The 19,737-nt window shown below is 39.8% G+C and overlaps 1 protein-coding gene across 1 annotated transcript; it reads right to left on the bottom strand.

Moving 5' to 3' along the window:
• Positions 1-16: 16 nt before the first annotated feature.
• LOC130923509 (acylphosphatase-2-like) lies at positions 17-19,530 on the bottom strand. Its single transcript, XM_057849287.1, has 4 exons — positions 19,390-19,530; positions 19,037-19,053; positions 18,854-18,963; positions 17-12,750 (listed from the first exon to the last, which is right to left on the bottom strand). Exons 1-4 carry the CDS (start codon positions 19,526-19,528, stop codon positions 12,636-12,638), a joined length of 381 nt encoding a protein of 126 aa, XP_057705270.1. The 5' UTR covers positions 19,529-19,530; the 3' UTR covers positions 17-12,635.
• Between the last annotated feature and the right edge of the window lie 207 nt (positions 19,531-19,737).

Below are 19,737 nucleotides of genomic sequence, written 5' to 3'. Positions count from 1 at the left end.
GCACAATCCTGAACAAAATTGTTAATAAATAAGGTCTCTTTCGGAATCATCCGTCCTTATACAATTCAGCACCCCATTTATCTCCAATCACTTTGTAAGGAGTTTCAGGAACTTGCACGTGGACTTCAAATTGAGTTGGGAAAATGTTATTTATTATTATTTATTATATATCTATTTATTTATTTTTTAAATAAAAAGACTTAAAAGTGAGAATGTTTTCTTTATCATTCTTATTCTTTTCCTTTCGGCTTATTTCTTCAGGGTCGCCACCAGTGTTGTTAATTTTACTTAAAAAAAGTAATTAATTACACTTACAAATTACTTCTCCCAAAAAGTAATTGCGTTAGTAACTCAGAGTAATTAGTTACTTGGCAAAGTAACTAGTGATAATTTTCATGTTTTTTTCTCTCAAAAAAACCCCCAAAAAACCAGGTCACACAATGTGAAGTTTAAAGGGTTTTGGGGACAATTGGCCCTAGCCCAATTCTTTACCCTCCCCTTAACTAGACACAAGGGTATTCCGATAACTACCGGTAGATGGTAACCTTTGCTATGTGTGGAAGTCATTTAAAGTTGTGAATCAACCGTTAAAGTTGTTAAAATTGCTCCCGTTATTGCATTAGTTCCCTTCAGTCTACTTTCAACATGTGTAAGTTTTAAAACTGTTTCATCATTTAAAGATAGATTTAAGTCAAGATTTTGCCGATTTAGGAGCATTTTAGGTAATTAAAAAAAAAAAAAAAAAAAAAGTTACTTAGGTTCGCTAGGAAGGATCTCTACATCAGAGCCTTCCTGAGAGGTCTACTGCTTTAAGATGGTCGCTGTTTACTAACGCATATAGTCCTTAAAACATGTTGCCAATGCAGCCGTGTCTGTCATTGCATCTAGTTCTATAATATGTGATATCTACCGTATCATGTGGGCGTAGTTTGTAGGCTATGGCTACAGTCAGGTATTATTGGAGCCACCTCGCATCGCGTTTGCAACAGCGTCTTCCCCACTCCTGCTCTGCTCTCTCGTCTCCGTGAGTCCGTCTCTCTCAGACTTTTTTTATTCAACCAACTTAGTAACGCATAGTAGCCCACGCCTTTCCCGCCTCAGTAATGCTAACGGCGTTGCCAAGATGAAAAAAGTAATTAATTAGATTCCTTATTACTGAAAAAAATAACGCCGTTAGTAACGCCGTTATATTCTAACGGCATTATTAACAACACTGGTCGCCACAGCGAATCAATTGACCCCATCAAACCCTGTCTTCTGCATCCTCCAATGGCGCCACCAGGGGGTGGCCACGGGTGGCCGCGGTCCAGACTATAAATTTGTTGTCCGCTGTACTGGCCACGACGGTGGCCGAGAGGTTTCAGGCGAAATGCAAAGTCCAAACAGTTTGCAAATAGATAAAGCACGAACCCCAATTGCAAACGCTTTCCAAAAGATAAAAAGCACGAATGCAAACTGCCACAACACGATCCCCAATTCCTAAAGCGCGATCGCAAATTGGCAAAAGCACGGACCCCAATTGCCACAACACAGCAGCAAATGGCTCGCAGCACGAATGCAAATTGCCACAACACAATCCCCAATTCCTAAAGCGCGATTGCAAAAAGGCAAAAGCACGAACGCCAATTGCCACAACACGACAGCAAATGGTTCGCAGCACGACCGCAAAAGGCTCGCAAGACAATTGCAAAGACGATGACTCAGAAGTTAAATAAATAAATAAATAAAAAGACGAGTTTTACCTGAAGGACAGCTCCATTTGAATTTATTTTTTTGTTATTCCCTGACAAAGAAGTTTTTTCAGTTACAGTATATTTAATTTCTTTATTTAGACAATGTTGAGTGGTCTTATGACAAATGTTTTTTTTTTGTTTTTTTTTTCAATTCCTGGATCGTTAAGAGATGATTAACAAGCTTGGATTTATTTTGTATGTTAATATAATTGAAGTTATGTTCAAATAATGCAACTTAAATTTGCTCTTAAAATCTGGACATTTTTTTTCTGGAAGTTTTCAAAATGTTTCTTTCGTAGTTGTAGAAAACAAAGGTTTGAATTGAACAGTGTAGGCTGAGCCAATACACATTTAAGTTGGTATAAATCAATACAGATTTATTTTGCATTGATCATTATGAATGTCCAGTCCCCAGCAGAAAGTGTACATACAGGTTATGCCGTTATATCGTCCCTACCAATGTTGAGACCAAACCTACGCCCTTGTATATAATCATGTCAAAGAAATCAAAAAGCGGAGGGGGAAAAAACCCTAAATGTAAAGAAAAAAGCAAAACAAAACAAACAAACAAAAAAAAAAAACCTAAATATTTTGTGACTAATAATTTTTAATGACTATGTTAAGACAATTGTTTTCCTCCTTCTTTAATAATGTCTTCAAGCATTTGTCCCCCCTGGCATATTTTTATTAATTTTATTTTATGAAAAATTCATCATTTATATTTACTTATTTGGTCTCAATGTACAGTCATGTTACCATGACTTGGTTTTGAATTTTTCTAATATTTATATAAATTTAATTTTAAAAAATATTTCGTCTATGATCTTTGTTTAGAATTATTATTAAACCGATCGATCGGGTGCGATCACGTCATTTTCAAAGTATCGGAACCGGCAAAAAAATATCAGACATGCCTTTTTTTCATATATATATATATTTTTTTATTTAAATCGTTTTCTAATTGTATATAACGTTACAGACAAAATGTCTTACACTCATCCAGAGTAGTTTTGGCTTAAAGTAGGGCTATCAAATTTATTGTGTTAACGGCGGTAATGATTTTTTCTTAATTAATCACGTTAAATAATTAACGAATGCGCTGCACGACCCACTCACGCGTTGTCGTGTTCAATCTATAAAGGCGCCGTTTTACCAATATATAGAGATATAAGATATAATGATGAATGATGAATATAGATATAATGAGTAGAGAGAATTTTGACAGCCTTTGGAGCCTTTTTTTAATTGGCTAAAGCCTTACAATCCATCTCTCAACAATTAGAAATATCGTGAGAAGCAAAGTGGGGTAGAAAGGTAGTAGTTGATCATTTTCTTAACACCCTATGTTCTTTCCCAACGCAGAGAAGATATATCAATTGGTGCCACTACGCACAGTCATGGTTGCACTTCCCATCATACATTTGGGTTGAATGGCTGCAGTATCATTTACTGAAAGCTCAACAAATACACTAGATGGCAATATTTAGTCACAATATACAAAGTCACATTTATCCTTTAAGAATTACAAGTCTTTCTATCCGTGGATCCCTCTCGTCCGAGTTTTATTCATTTTTTTCTTAATGCATTGCCAAAATGTATATGATCGGGAAAAATGATCGGGAATGATTGGAACTGAATCGGGAGCAAAACAAACAAACAATTGGATCGGGAAATATCGGGATCAGCAGATACTCAAACTAAAAAGATCGGGAGCTGATCGGGAGCAAAAAAACATGATCGGAACAACCCTAATTATTATTATTATTATTATTTTATTCATTTTTTTTGCTTTTTATCATTTATAACGTTCTTTGTTAATTCCCCAAGACATCACTTACAGTGTTCAAACTTGCAACTAGTATACTAAAATCATATTATGCTGCTTTTTTTTTTTTTTAATTAATTTATGGTCAACAATAATGATTTTTTTTTTCAAGCTGAAAGCGTCGAATAAGACCAATCGTTTAAAAAACGGGTCACTTTGGATACCTTATTTTCTCCACCCGCATGGGCAGTGAATATGAAGAAAACAAGCGCCCCTATACTTTAAATCAGTGAGAGGCAGCAGAGGGAGGGGCGAGGGGTGAAAAGGAGGGGGGCTGCAGAGATTGGATGAAGAGCCTGATGGTGGAAAGCAGAAATGTGTACGCGCGTGCGTGCGTGTAGTTGCTCTGGCAACACGTTATGCTGCCGCAAACTCTTGTTTCAAAGTTTAAATGTCGCTTAAAAAAGTGAGGAAATACACAATATAGGATGCAAGACGGCTTCTCGTCAGGCCATAACACATTGACCCAAACACCCCGCACACACACTGTAACACAATCCGCTTGAAAGAACACAACAAAAACGAATGATGACGTAATACTAGGAAATGCCATTTCGGGGAGAATTTGCCCCGGGATGCTATGCTCTCCCGTGGGTCACTTGGTGTAGATTTAGAGTCATTTCCTATTCATTTTGGGGGGGCATTTTTGGATGACAACGCGAGATGTCCAATTTATCTGGATTGAGAGTGGCAAATAAACATTCGATCATTCACCACTCCTTGCCCAAATGGATTGGACGTCTATCGTCGTCAATGGCAGCCAGTGAGTTATAAGTAACACACGGTGAGAAAGCTATCCAACCTGACCAAACTATATTTGGAAATAAGCCAATTTATGACAGGATACGGTAACGAATACGCCAGCTCCTCCCAGTAAAAAGGGATTGGACGCAGTGATGGAACAAATGTCAACATTGCCCGGGTGCGATGAGGATAAACGAGGCCCCCAAGGTTAACGTCCAGCGTCATAGTGGATAAATATTCTTGGGCCCCTCCACACTGTAGCAGGCCCTTCAAGACGATTGTCCAATGTGTGGGGCGGGGGCAGTGGAAAATTTTCTGCAGGCCCTTCCAGACAACCAGCCGAGCGGGGGGGATTCGAAATAATTCAACACTTAAAGCAGTGTTTCTCAAATAGTGGGGCACGCCCCCCTGGGGGGGCGCAGAGCGATGCCAGGGGGGGCGCATGTGACCTCGGGGAACATGCTTTTTTGTGTTTTTTTGCCGTACTGGAATAAAGTGTACTTGCACATCCACTCAGTAGGTGGCAGTGGCGCTCTCATTTTCAGAGTGCGCGCAATATTTTTGAACTAAGGAAGAGCACTCAGCACACACAGAAAACAGATATGAAGAGCAGTGTGTCACCGCCGTTTTCGAAAGCCGTTTTCCGACCGGACTCACTCACGCAGCGACCCACTGTCTTGTCCGGTTCTCACGTCGCCGCCCGAGAAGGGCCATTTTCGGCTTGGGATCGTCACGACGACCGCCCTCACCTACGGTTCTACCTTGGCCGCCGAGAAAGCTCTTTTTTCGTGATGTTTGCCTTTTAGCTTTGACTTTTAATACAGTGGGTGATGAGGAAAGACCACTGTTTACTGTGTCTAAAAATAATTATAGCGGACAGCCAGAAGCCAAATCAATTAAGACGCCACTTAAAGACATTAGACCCCAATCTCATTGATAAGCCGCTTGATTGTTTTTCAGTGAAAACGTGCCGAATATTGCCAACAATCGTCCTGCTTTGTCAGTGTTATATCAGTAATCCAGTGAGCATTGTTAGCATGCTCATTGCAAAATAACTCCACACCATTGCAAAGGAGGTAAATACTGTGAGCAGCAAAAATAAAAACTGTCCTGTCCAAGGACACTCTTTTTTTTTTTATATATATATTTTTTTATTCAGTTTTGTTTTTCTCGGTCAAATTTTTTGGCATATTGTCCTCATGAGTGAATGTTTCTAATCAATTTTAATTTGTTATTGTTTACTGATTTTATTACATTTTATTTTTCTGTATCAAATGGTCAAAAATGTACCTTGAGTGTATTTTTTACAGTTTGGATGTGACTTTTTTTAAAATTCAGGCAAATTGATGCACGTCAAGTCTTCTCTGTTACAAACAAAACAATGTTAATAAAGTTATACTTTGTTATAAGTTGATCTATGTTACTTTTTTTCTTTATTAGAAAAAAAAGGACTCAATGTTAGGCAGAGGCGTATTTATAATAGTAATTTTATAGACAAATGATACTATTTATAGTGGCGGCAGAGAGTTTCGGGGGGTGCGAAACATTTACGTCTTCCTTGGGGGGGCGTGACAGAAAATAATTGAGAAGCACTGACTTAAAGCAACACAAGGTCACTTTTCAACCTTTATAAAAGATTTTCATACCATTTGTGATGATATTTCGACGGACAACTACTTGATTTACACTTTTAAATCTTAAAGGGGTCTGCATCGCTTTCACCAGGGTTAATTGTATATATGGCGGAAAACACTCAGGTGACTTGAAGTTCCGCTCTGAGACCCCCAATTTGGCCAAATTTCAAAATTGTCCGATATGCATGTGTGATACATCATTGGAAAGCTTAACATCTCAATTTTCTGGGGGAAGAAAAAATTTGAACAGGAGGGCATTTAAAAAAAAAAAAAAAAAGTTTTTTAAACAGCAAAACCCTATCTGGAGGTGAGAGCACGCGAGCACAGAATTACAGACGCCAGGACTTTAACGAGATATTATCGCGTACTTACTTTGTTTTGATCCAAAAACTCCATGTAGCATGTATCACTGAGTGTCATGACACAGCTGTGAATGGTCTCAGCTGGATTATTTTGGGATTTTATGGGTGAAACATGGTAATATAATAAGGGTCTCGATGCAGAAATCGCAGACATCAAGGAGTGGTCGAGATGTTTCTTTTTCATATATTTACCCTTTTAAACTTTTTTTTTTTGACTTTTTTTTATTTGGATCGATTATTTATCATCTAACATATCGGAGAAAATGCGACAGTAACAGAAAAAATACAATTAAGCGATAGTTATGAGGTAGATATCCGTGACATTTTTACAGACGCCATTTTTTTCACTGTGACATAATTTGTTTAAAAGTTTAAAATATGCGAATGAATAATTTTTTAAAGTCTTTTTTTTTTTTAAACGAAATATGAGACATCAATTAATGATTCTAAGCTAAAAACGACAGACGTTTTGAATAACAAATATAATTAATTACCTTCGTTTTATGGCTGGGTTGAAACAAAAGCGGTTGTGCGACGTCTGTAAACGGGGGTTTTCAGGGTAAAACAGACAAATTCAAAATAGTTCGGGGGCTTCATGCACCATGAATCTGCTATGGCAGCATATAGACATATTGTTCTATCAAACACAACAATTGTTTTGGCGTAAAATACAGCAGTTTCTTTTAAAGAGGAGTGAAAGAGCAGAAACTCAAATGTACATACAGTAGTTAATTATGTTTTGTGAGTAAAATACGGCTGCGAATTAGTGCGTATGCGTAATACTTGAATGGTCTCAATGGACAAAGGCAGTCTGAACGGGCACGCCACAAAACAGATATGACAAAAACATCGGATTTGTGCATTACGACCTGTAGTATGAACGTAGCCATAGTGCCTTTTCAAATTGCTGCTTTTTACAAGCGCTACCGTCTCTGAAGCAGTCTCAGATGAGGCATAGCTGTCTTGTGCTGCTGCCAGGTAAAATGAACAAAAATGTGTTGGTCCACTCCTCCTTAAACACTCTGTTTTCTGCATCAATCTTGCGTAGTTTTGAGCACGCCATTTGCCGTGCCTTTTCGCCTCTTCCTCCAACCTCATTCGGCTCAGTTTTTGGCTGTCACTCCACGGAGCCTGGAAAGCGAGTGCGAGACATGCTGTTCTAAAAATAACTTTCAAATGCTTCAATCCCATTGGCTGGCTCACGCGCGTCACCGCTAAGGTTTTTGTTTGTTGCCCGCCTCCTCTCTGCAAACCTGCAGAAAAAAAATATTTTTATTGTTGCACGTGTATTAGTCCGGACAGCTTGAGATCCGGTCCAGACGGCTTGGGGGACCGGAACCGGACCGAGGTCCGCGGTTCCGTGACCGCTGTTCTAGCTCCATCTTACCTTTCCGTTTGACCCTCCCCTTGCCCAACCACACCCCCTTTTGGCACGCAAACCAGGCCCCCTAGAGGCAACGGTGCGGCGGGTGCGTGTGTGTACATTTTAAAGACCAAATGTGAAGTAAGGTTGGCCAACCATGTTTTTGAATAATATCAATGGCTAAACAATTATAAGCATATTTTCGTTTTTTTTTTTTTTTTTTTTTTTACACAACCCTTCCAGATTTTTTGTTTAACCCATAGCAACGCCCTTGACAACGAAAATGCTTTTCTTCGACAATCTTCGGAAATGACGTCACACCGAGAACTGCGAGGGAAGTCCGCCATAGAACAGTATTGTTGCATTGCTTCTCGGTAAGATGCCATGGCGGTGTGTGGCGATGTATTGTTTTCAATTCAAAGAAAAGTTGTATGAGTGGCCAAAGGATAGCAGGGCATCTTTCGGGGATCTCATCTGACCAAAGCACACGGGACCGTGTGTATTTTTGTGTGAGACCAAGATTGAGCTTTTTGGCAACAAACACTCTAAGTGGGTCTGGCGTGCCACGAAAGATGCGCAGTCTGAAAAGCACCTCATACCCACTGTGAAGTATGGGGGTGGGTCAGTGATGCTGTTTCGCTTCCAAAGGCCCTGGGAACCTTGTTAGGGTGCATGGCATCATGAATGCTTTGAAATACCAGGACATTTTAAATCAAAATCTGTTGCCCTCTGCCCGAAAGCTGAAGATGGATCGTCACTGGGTCTTTCAGCAAGACAATGACCCTAAACATGTGGCCAAATCTACACAGAAATGATTCACCAGACACAAAATCAAGCTCCTCCCATGGCCATCTCAGTCCCCAGACCTTGTTTTGTTGGCAAAAGGGGGTTCTATAAAGTATTAAAACCAGGGGTGCTAATAATTGTGACACACATTATTTGATGTCAAATAATTTTTTTTCTTTATATGGGATTTTTTTCCCCACTGAATGAATGCACTTGTATTGAAGGTTGGATTTTTCTCTTTTTTTCCATTAAAGTCCCATATTATTTGAATTAAAAAAAAATATTAAAAGCTAAAAAACACATCTTTCTCAGGGGTGCCAATAATTATGGAGGGCACTGTATTTTTGTGAGCATGTGTGTGTGTACAGCAAATTAGCCCGATCCAGATATTACTTAAATTCAAGTAATTAGTAGTATTTTTCAGGGTTTTAAATGGCAGCTGTTTTTCCTTACAAATATGCCCAAAATGTAATCTGTGTATTTGGAATCAAACAATTACTGTGTTGTGAGTAAAGGTTATGGCATCAGCCTCTATGATTAAATATATGTGTATATGTATAAATTATTAGTCTTTGCTTGCCGTTTGTCAAGTAATGTGCTTGAATGCTACATTCACTTACGTCCTGTTTAACTCCTCGGGGCTAAGCCCCCCTGTGCTTAAAACCTAGTGATGCCCCTGAATTACAGTATTATAATAACAGTTTATATAGATTAACTTTATGCTGAGAAAAAAAATACCATTTTGTAAAAAGTAAAAAAATCCAACATTGTAAGCAGTTACTCACAATGTTACTCATTACTTGAGTATTCTTTTCACCAAATATTTTTTACTTGTACTTGAGTATGTTTTTGGATGACTACTTTTACTCTTACTTGAGTAATATCATTTTGGAAGTACGCTATCCTTGAGTAAAAGTTTTGGGGTACTCTGCTCACCTCTGGTCATTTGACAAATTTACTGCGGGGTCAATACAAAAACAGTTGTCTTTTTTTAAAGCAACAATGGGGGACATGACAAACTGTTTTAGTAACAGTATTTTTTTTTTTATTGAAAAGGGGAGCACGAATCACCCACAAAACACAAATTAAAATCAAATAAAAATGACACGAACCAATAAAAAAGAGGAAAAAGGATCAAAACAAAAAAAGACGAAAAACAAGCTACAAAAAGAAACAAATACAGAAAGGACACGAACACAAGAAAAATAAACACAAAAAAATACACCAAGAAGAAAAAGACCTGGAAAAAAAAAACATTAAAGGTTGCACACACAAAAAAAAAAAATCTTTTTTCTTTGAAAAATAACAATAAAAATGCAAAAAACAAAAAAAAAAACTCTCACACTCACATTTCCAAGAGGTGATTCCCCTAGGAGCGGTGACATCACTTCCCGTCATCTGCGGTCCGCTTCAGCATGTGAGCAAAATACTCACCCGGATTTATTTAGATTTGCGGCTCCAACTTTTTGGCTGGAACGTCAGGCTGTTGCCGTGCAACCGACGAGGGCCACCCACGCTCGCTCGCTCAGGTGCGGGTAGCCATGCGGCAAAGATGGTGGCCGGCAGAAGATTTTCTCAGCGTTGGTTTCCACGGCAACGCCGCCAGGATGCCAAAATTGTTCCCGGGAGGGTAAAACGACAAGAAGCAAAGGATAACTAGGAAAGGTCTCAAATTTTTGGATTCTTTTCAGTCTCAACGTATATGCTTACGGCAAAAATGTGGGGTTTTCGACCCCAAAAAAAAAAATAATTTCAGACGGCAAAAACATTTCAGAATATTTCATGTCCTACATTCTCAACCCTCAAAAGGTTCCTGCCCCCTCTCGCAACCCCGTAACTATTTTCCTAGATCTGCCCGTCAGTAAGCACAGTAAAATTAACAAGGAAGTGACCCGAGGTTAACTCACTGCCTGCCATTGACAGGGATAGACATCAAATTCATTTAAAGTGGGAGGACTGACTGTCATTGCTCATCTTTCAGTGCCTTTGATAGCACTAGACGTCTGATCCACTTTGGAAAACGGATTGGACGTCTAGTGCAGTCATTGACGGCCAATTAGTTAAGGGGGAACAGGAGGGGGGCTTGTTATATTTGGAGGTGTTTATACCACATGAAGGCCTGCAGAATATCAGAGTAAGGAAAAGATTGAGGTGGCATGTGCTGAGATCTAACATTCGCAGAAGAGCTCTCACTTCTTTTGCTTTATCTAACAAGCGCACACTCGAGATACGAGTACGAAAAGACGGCGGCAGGTGGATTTAAAACATATACTTAGCAAAGATTGAACAATTGTTAAAGGGTATTAAAACACTAAGGGGCTGTGAGATATCAATAGAACCGTTATGTGGCAAGATAACAAATATTAATAAAGTTAACCAAAAAATAAATCGCATTCATGAGCAAATATCGAAAATAGATCGAAAATTACGAACATTTCCGAAAGTATTCTGGAAACAGCCGAATGGGGCGGAGACGTCATAACAAGGAAACGAAAGGTCGAGGCAGGTGCAATCGTTGTTTATGGACGAGAGAGTTGCCTTCGTGTTTTATCAAAAAAACGCTAAAATGGTTCAAACCTGTCATGCTATGTGGTCTACAAATAGTCATTTGTCGCAATGTAGTATCCATGAGTTCCCGAACGTGAGAAAATTAGCTGGACTACGCAGACAATGAGTAAGGTTCGTCCGTGCTAAGAGGGCTAATTTTGCGGACCCAGCCTTCGACACCGTTTTGTGTGGTGCGCATTTTACACCTGAAAGCTATTCGAACTATGGACAAATGAAATTGCTGATGAAAGCAGCCACCTTACACGGGCACCTAAATGTCCCGAGATATCAAGAAAGAGGACGCCTGGCTCTGATGAGACCACCCCAGGCTAGCCAAAGGAGCGGAGCAGCCAAGCTCAAAATGGCCAGAGTGACAACTCTTTTATGATAAAAACATATCACGCATTGGATATAGGACTGGACACATGTACAAATTATTGCTCGTAAAATATATAGAACGAATCCTCGAATCCCATTCTGTGTCTGCTGGCAGAGCGAAAACCTATGATAGCACAATAAATGATAATTATTCTATACATTACATTATTTTGCGGTCATGATGTATCAGCTTCACAAAAAGAAATGCAAAACAAACCATTCGGTGTTTCCCACACGATGTTGCCGGTGTTTCATCAGTGTGATTGCTCACCTCAATGATCCTTTCATTAGGCTGCATTGGCTTTCGTTTGGGCTCAAATTGATAAACCAAAACACCAAAGAAAGGTTCATCACTCTCCTCGTCACCATTAGAAGAATGTTCGTTACGTCGGATTCATCACTGCAACTAGAAACAAAATTGTCCGCTATCATCCCCGCCATTCAGTACTAAGCACTGAGCTGGTTGTTTCCTCGTAGTGACGTCACGCGCACAATATGATAGATTTCCGGGATCTCGTGGGCGGGTCATTTTAGCTTGACAATCAATCCAAATTTCTATCATTTTCTTGGTGTTGCGATATGTGTAATTACACGAAGTGGCATGATATGAATCCAAAAGGCATGCGTTTATGGATAAATGATGGAATATTAGCATTTCCCCAGGTGTTGTCATACCCTTTAAAGAAAAAAAGGCTTGAAGCTCTTTATTGTCACTCCCAGCTGAAGTTTATTTTCAAACAGAAATCACACAAACATAAGCCTTTTAGTGATCGTGCTAACACATATTAGCATAAATCTTGCTGTGATTTCACTCAAAGTTACAGCGTGAACAAAAAGGGTACAGCAAAAATATATAGACCGTATTCAGTCACATATTCCTGATCCGCTGCATAGAATGACTAATATTAAGTGTTGTGCGGATGCGCCAAGAGGAATCGAGACAAGTCAATCCATTTTTCAGTTTTATACTGCCTCCGGTTGGCCGTGGCGGGAACATCGTGTTAACTAGGAAAGCTGGCGTACGCTATTATGAAGTGTTTTGCTTGTTGAGACACATTAAAAAAAATGGGGTGAACTAAATGACAAAAAATGATTATTTGTCAGTGCCACTGATGGTAATAGATGTCTAATGCATTTTGACTTGTGAGGGATGGCAGCGATCGAATGAAACGCAACAAGCAGATAATCGGACAGGAAGTCAGATGATCAAAAGATCAATCTGGTGACCGAAAAGCAACCTGTCAGTTAGGTGACCATCGGCCTTCAGTAGCGCGTCCCGAAGCCGCTCAACTCCAAGGCCTGAAGCGTCCGCTCGTTACTGAACGACGTCTTTGTGATGCGACAGCTCGGGCTGCCTACCTTGCTAAGCCACGCCTTCCTGAACACACACACAACATACAAACAAACAAACACATCAAAATGCACCATACAGAACAGTGTTGTTTTCCACAATGATGACTACAACGAAAACATTTTGGCGACTAAAAAAAAACAACAACAAAAAACAGCATAAGCAATACACACACAACTAACAATACATGGACAGATAAATAAAAAAACATAAACAACAAGCAGACACACAAACACCCCATGAAAATGCAAAACATGGGTACATACATAAACAGAAAACACACACATACAGTGGGGCAAATAAGTATTTAGTCAACCACTAATTGTGCAAGTGCTCCCACTTGAAAATGTAAGAGAGGCCTGTAATTGTCAACACGGGTAAACCTCAACCATGAGAGACAGAATGTGAAAAAAACCCCCAGAAAATCACATTGTTTGATTTTTAAAGAATTTATTTGCAAATCATGGTGGAAAATAAATATTTTGTCAATACCAAAAGTTCATCTCAATACTTTGTTATGTACCCTTTGTTGGCAATAACGGAGGCCAAACGTTTTCTGTAACTCTTCACAAGCTTTTCACACACTGTTGCTGGTATTTTGGCCCATTCCTCCATGCAGATCTCCTCTCTGATGTTTTGGGGCTGTCGTTGGGCAGCACGGACTTTCAACTCCCTCCACAGATTTTCTATGGGGTTGAGATCTGGAGACTGCCTAGGCCACTTCAGGACCTTGAAAAGCTTCTTACAAAGCCACTTCTTTGTTGCCCTGGCCGTGTGTTTGCAATCATTGTCATGCTGAAAGACCCAGCCACGTCTCATCTTCAATGCCCTTGCTGATGGAAGATTTTCTCTCAAAATCTCTCGATACATAGCCCCATTCATTCTTTCCTTTACACAGATCAGTCGTTCTGGTCCCTTTGCAGAAAAACAGCCCCAAAGCATGATGTTTCCACCCCCATGCTTCACAGTGGGTATGGTGTTCTTCGGATGCAATTCAGTATTCTTTCTCCTCCAAACACGAGAACCTGTGTTTCTTCCAAAAAGTTCTATTTTGGTTTCATCTGACCATAACACATTCTCCCAGTCCTCTTCTGGATCATCTCTCTAGCAAACCGCAGACGGGCCCGGACGTGTACTTTCTTCAGCAGGGGGACACGTCTGGCAGTGCAGGATTTGAGTCCCTGGTGGCGCATTGTGTTATTGATAGTAGCCTTTGTTACTGTGGTCCCAGCTCTCTGTAGGTCATTCACTAGGTCCCCCCGTGTGGTTCTGGGATTTTTTGCTCACTCTTTTTGTTATCATTCTGAGGCCACGGGGTGAGATCTTGCATGGAGCCCCAGATCGAGGGAGATTATCAGTGGTCTTGTATGTCTTCCATTTTCTAATAATTGCTTCTACAGTTGATTTGTTTACACCAAGCATTTTACCTATTGCAGATTCAGTCTTCCCAGCCTGGTGCAGGTCTACAATTTAATCTCCGGTGTCCTTCGACAGCTCTTCGGTCTTGGCCAAAGTGGAGTTTGGAGTGTGACTGACTGAGGTTTTGGACAGGTGTCTGTTATTCCAATAATGAGTTAAAACAGGTGCCATTAATACAGGTAACGAGTGGAGCCTCGTTAGACCTCGTTAGAAGAAGTTAGACCTCTTTGACAGCCAGAAATCTTGCTTGTTTGTAGGTGACCAAATACTTATTTTCCACTCTAATTTGGAAATAAATTCTTTAAAAATCAAACAATGTGATTTTCTGTTTTTTCCACAATCTGTCTCTCATGGTTGAGGTTTACCCATGTTGACTATTACAGGCCTCTCTAATCTTTTCAAATAGGAGAACTTCCACAATTGGTGGTTGACTAAATACTTATTTGCCCCACTGTACTAGCAGCATGTACATACAGTGGGGAGAACAAGTATTTGATACACTGCCAATGGGAAAACCCATGGGTTTTCCCATTGGCAGTGTATCAAATACTTGTTCTCCCCACTGTACATACACAAAAGCAACACATACCCATATAATACAACGTGAACACATTGGAGGTCAACAGCAGTCCATTCCATTGGAAGTGGGAGGGTGGCGACGATTGAACAAATGCCGCCACCCTCCCACTTCCAACAAATTGGACGTCTATTGCCGTTCATGGCAGCCAACGAGTTAGCCACATGTGCATACGCGCACACTGTTTACCAGTGCACGTACGTGTAGATTATGAGAGATTTGTCAGGATCAGGGTCACGTCGGAATAACGGCGTAGCTCGGAGTCCCTTTAGCGTTAGCCACTGGCCTACTTTCTGTCTGTCGGTGGACTCGCCGCTATTGGTCAGCTTGACCCGCTAGCTTGCGTGCACGTGCACACGCACTAACAGCTGGCCCTAAGTGCGTGCGGGCTTTCATCTAATGCGTTTTGTTGAATCAATGACATCTGCAACACTACAACATGAATAGAAAGAGAAGATGTCTAATCAGGATCATTTGGAATACACATTCAAACACAATGTATCTCCATGTGTGTGGTATTAAAATTTATTTTATAATTTATTCATGTTTGATCTGAAAACTATGACAAAGTATTATGGACACACAAGGAAAGGAAAAAATAGGACTGCAAGAATAAAGTCCTAATATTACAATGTTAAAGTCATATTATAACGTAACTTAATCAAATATTGCGAAGAAAAATCCCTAGAGGGACATCGACGGAAATAAAATAAATTTAAGCAATCTGGTGCACACCAAACTATTTTCGTGCGCACCAGAAACCATCTGGTAAATATTAGCATTACATAGCATTTAAGCTAGTGGGCTTTTGCTATGCAAGTCAGCCAATTGTTGCATTTTTGCAATAGGCTAACTTGCATAGCAAACGTCCGTTAGCTTAAATGTTATAACATGCAAATGTTTACAACAATTGGCTCACTTGCATAGCAGAAGTCCACTAGTTTAAATGCTATATCATGCTAATGTTTACAACAATTGGCTAATTTGCATAGCAAAAGTCCGCTAGCTTAAATTATATATCATGCTAATGTTTACAACAATTGGCTAATTTGAATAGAAAAGTCCGCTAGCTTAAATGATATATCATGCTAATGTTTACAACAAATGACTAACTTGCATAGCAAAAGTCCACTAGCTTAAATGCTACATCATGCTAATGTTTACAACAATTGGCTAACTTGCATAGCAAAAAGTCCACTAGCTTAATGCTATATCATGCTAATGTTTACAACAATTGGCTAACTTGCAAAGCAAACGTCCATTAGCTTAAATGCTATATCATGCTAATATTTACAATAATTGGCTAACTTGCAAAGCAAAAGTCCGTTAGCCTAAATGCTATATCATGCTTATGTTTACAATAATTGGCCAACTTGCATAGCAAATGTCTGTTAGCTTAAATGCAATATAGTGCTAATGTTTACAACAAAATTGGCTTACTTGCCTTGCAAACGTCCGCTAGCTTAAATGCTCTATAATGCTAATAGATTGATACAGATCGTTTCTGGTGCGCAGTAGAAACAATCTGGTGCGCACCAGATTGTTTCTTGTAGCATCTCCCTGGATCCTGGTATCCAATTGGCTAAGAGGGACCTCTACCTGTTTTATCCAAGCGTCCTTTTCATTCGCCCCTCGTGTTCCGATAGCGTTACATGAGTGTACTAACTTTATTCTTTTTATTTTACATTATGAACAACTTTCATTTCATGTTTATCGCACAATAATCTAATTGTAACATGTATTTGTTAACATGCATTTGATGCATTTTTATGCTTTGGAAAAGACTTATGTTTGAAGTTTGGGAGGCTTGGAACAGATTAGGGAATTTACATGGAAAACACGGCTGTACTTCCAGAATTTTCTGCTGACGAAACTAATTTCAGAACCAATTAATTTCATAAGTAGAAGTACCAATGTACTACAAGACAAAAAGTCGGAACGCTAATATAGGTTTGACTCTTGTTAATGGAAAAAAATCTTTCTGTCCTTGCCTCATCTGTGAACCCCCTCAGTTGATTCCCAGGCCCTGTAGGAAATGAGGTCACCGTGGGGGAAGTTGACAGGAATAAAAGGACACCAGACACCAAGAGATGAAAGATGCGTTTAGTAGAGGAATGAACAGTCACACAACTTGACAAATTGAGACAAATAGATGGATGGACAAACAGTGTGTACGATTGTGTCATCATTAGGCACTAATGCTGCCTTCATGTGATGTCGTAATTATGGTAAATACCACTTGTCGAGCAGAACATTTCATGTGAACCCCACCTCAAGTCGTATTTTCTACTAGAAAATTGGGATTTTGCGATCATACCGGAGATTTCTAGATTTTTCAAAATGGCGGCGCGTGAATAAGAAGTTATGAATGGTAAGAACGTCAGTTTTAGAAGAAGATTTATTGTCATTTCGCACATTTTTTCAGCCAATCAAACGTGTATTTGAGGGAAAAATGGACTGAATGGCACATTCAGCAAGTGAAAATGGGTAGATGTAAGGGGCAGTTTACAAGGTGACTCCCCGAAAAGACAAAAAATTTCAAATTTGCATTTATAGGGTTTCGTCTCCATTCGAGCAATGTCCCAATTCCGCATGAAAATGCATGCCAGGCCCTAGGGGGCAGTGTAAATTTACAAGGCGACAGTGAATGATGCACTTTGACCTCCACAGCCTGGAAGACAACATGCCCGCCCACTCCAAGCAATGGCATTTTCTTTTGTTCAAAAAGGCACAAAAATGAAACATTCAACATATTTAAATTTAAAGATATTATTAAAACAGTACATTAAAGCCGACATTCCACCATTAGCCGTTTTTAATGTTTAAAAACATGCCCAATGTGACGTGTACGAGTGCTGACGTTATCGGCGCGAGAGCTTTTGATATGCATGCGGGGCCAATCCCCCTCAAGCCCCCGCAATCGAATTGTTTCACTTTGGAGGCAGGATTCAGAATTTTTCGTCTTCGCCTTCTGTCTTCGCTGACACCATATGCACGCGAGGCAATTCCGCTACTCAGTTATTGCGTCTTGGTGTCGCAGAGTCGCCATGTAAACTGCCCCTTAGTCTGAACATTATGAAAATAATTCATTTAATAATAGTAGGGTCAATTCTCTCCTTACAAAATATGGGAAGACAATCAAAATTAACTATATAACTGAAGTCATTATACAGTAAATGCTAGGGCTGTCAAAATTATCGCGTTAACGGGCGGTAATTCATTTTTTAAATTAATCATGTTAAAATGTTTGACGCAATTAACGCACATGCCCTGCTCAAACAGATTAAAATGACAGCAAAGGGTCATGTGCACTTGTTACTTGTGTTTTTTGGAGTTTTGTCGCCCTCTGCTGGCGCTTGGGTGCGACTGATTTTATTACCATGAGAATTGTGTAATTATTGACATCAACAATGGCGACCTACTAGTTTATTTTTTGATTGAAAATTTTTACAAATTTTATTCAAACGAAAATATTAAGAGGGGTTTTAATACAAAATTTCTATAACTTGTACGAACATTTATCTTTTAAGAACTACAAGTCTTTCTATCCATGGATCGCTGTAACATAATGTTAAGGTTAATGCCATCTTGTTGATTTATTGTTATAATAAACAAATACAGTACTTATGTTCAGTATGTTGAATGTATATATCAGTCTTGTGTTATCTTTCCATTCCAACAATAATTCACAGAAAAATATGGCATATTTTTTGAATTGCGATTAATTACGATTAATTAATTTTTAAGCAGTGATTAACTCGATTAAATATTTTAATCATTTGACAGCCCTAGTAAATGCAAATAAGTTTGCTTAAAAGTTGGTGGGGACAATTTGAGCACCCTAAAAAGTTGGTAGTGTTATGTCCCTGCCGTCCCTAACTTGATGAATCAACTATCAGAAAAATAATTTGTTGCAGACACCCATATAGGTAACTCAAATGTTTATGAGCGCGTCTTTTAACTTCCTGGGAATTGGGAACACACAAGCACGCAACTTCTACAGAGCTCTGAATGACGTCACCCAGCCAGAGCGACGGACGTGCTGGTTAAGTGCGCCATCTGGCGGCCATGACGAGCTAACACACGCTCTGCAAACGTTGCGTGGCTTGTGCAGAACAGTTTCGGGGTACTCACATGTGCTCGACGGGTTCGGCGGGTCCCTGCAGCTGTCCGACCACCGTGCCACTTCGAGTGTTCTTGACCCAGCCGGCCACCCCAACGCGGGCCGCCTCCTTCTCCGTGTACTGTCAAGCAAGTGGCGCACTTGGCTCGCATGCAGGGAAAAGTCAACAATTTGGGCAGATGACGTCAACTCACCATCCGGAAGCAGACACCTGAAACAACAAGCACAACCAATATTAGTTCTCAGCAACAACCGAGACTACGTGATGCTAAATTAAGAACAGCGTCGCTAATACAGACACGCACGACCACAAATAGACATGCGCACAATTACAATTTCAGAGAATGAATGTTTCAAAGCCTGTCCAAATGGATTGGACGTCTGCCACCGTCAATGGCAGAAAAACATGATCATTCAGTGCAGCCACCGCAGATAAAATATAAACAAGACACAGAGAGAAAGACGCAAGTACCCCTCCAAAAATAGAAAGACTGACACACAAGTCGTAATGTGGACAAAGACAATCTGCAATGGATTTTTGCCCGACCTTGAACATGTCCAAAGACTTCAAAATCAACAGACAGCAGTTGACTTGCTTTTGACATTTCCACAGGGAACGGAATCCGACAAAATTCGACGAAGAGGAGGATGAGAAAGAGGAAGGTGAAGTCTAATGTCACTCGCATTCTTGTGCGCGGCGCGACAGCGCCCTCTAGTGCCGCAGAGCTTTATCGTCCTTTGAAACGACAAACATTTTTTTCTCTTTTACTTTATTCACACAAATACAAACATGGGGTGACCAATTTACATACAATCAAGAAATTTACAACAACAATAAATAAATAATTAAATAAAAGGGTCGGGGTTATTTTCAACACATGCTGTATTGTTTGCA

The sequence above is a fragment of the Corythoichthys intestinalis genome, chromosome 10 (assembly GCF_030265065.1).
Source record: "Corythoichthys intestinalis isolate RoL2023-P3 chromosome 10, ASM3026506v1, whole genome shotgun sequence".
Lineage (NCBI taxonomy): Eukaryota > Metazoa > Chordata > Actinopteri > Syngnathiformes > Syngnathidae > Corythoichthys > Corythoichthys intestinalis.
The sequence above is the reverse complement of the archived record's forward strand: the minus strand, read 5'-3'. Positions and strand labels throughout refer to the sequence as shown.

What these genes read in the sequence shown, in the direction of transcription:
- LOC130923509 (XM_057849287.1), bottom strand. Translation starts at nt 19,528, where the DNA reads ATGCGAGTGACATTAGACTTCACCTTCCTCTTTCTCATCCTCCTCTTC. An exon ending in GCCGAACCCGTCGAGCACAT is followed by an intron (nt 12,751 to 18,853) that starts GTGAGTACCCCG and finishes GTGTGTGTTCAG; the next exon opens with GAAGGCGTGGCTTAGCAAGG.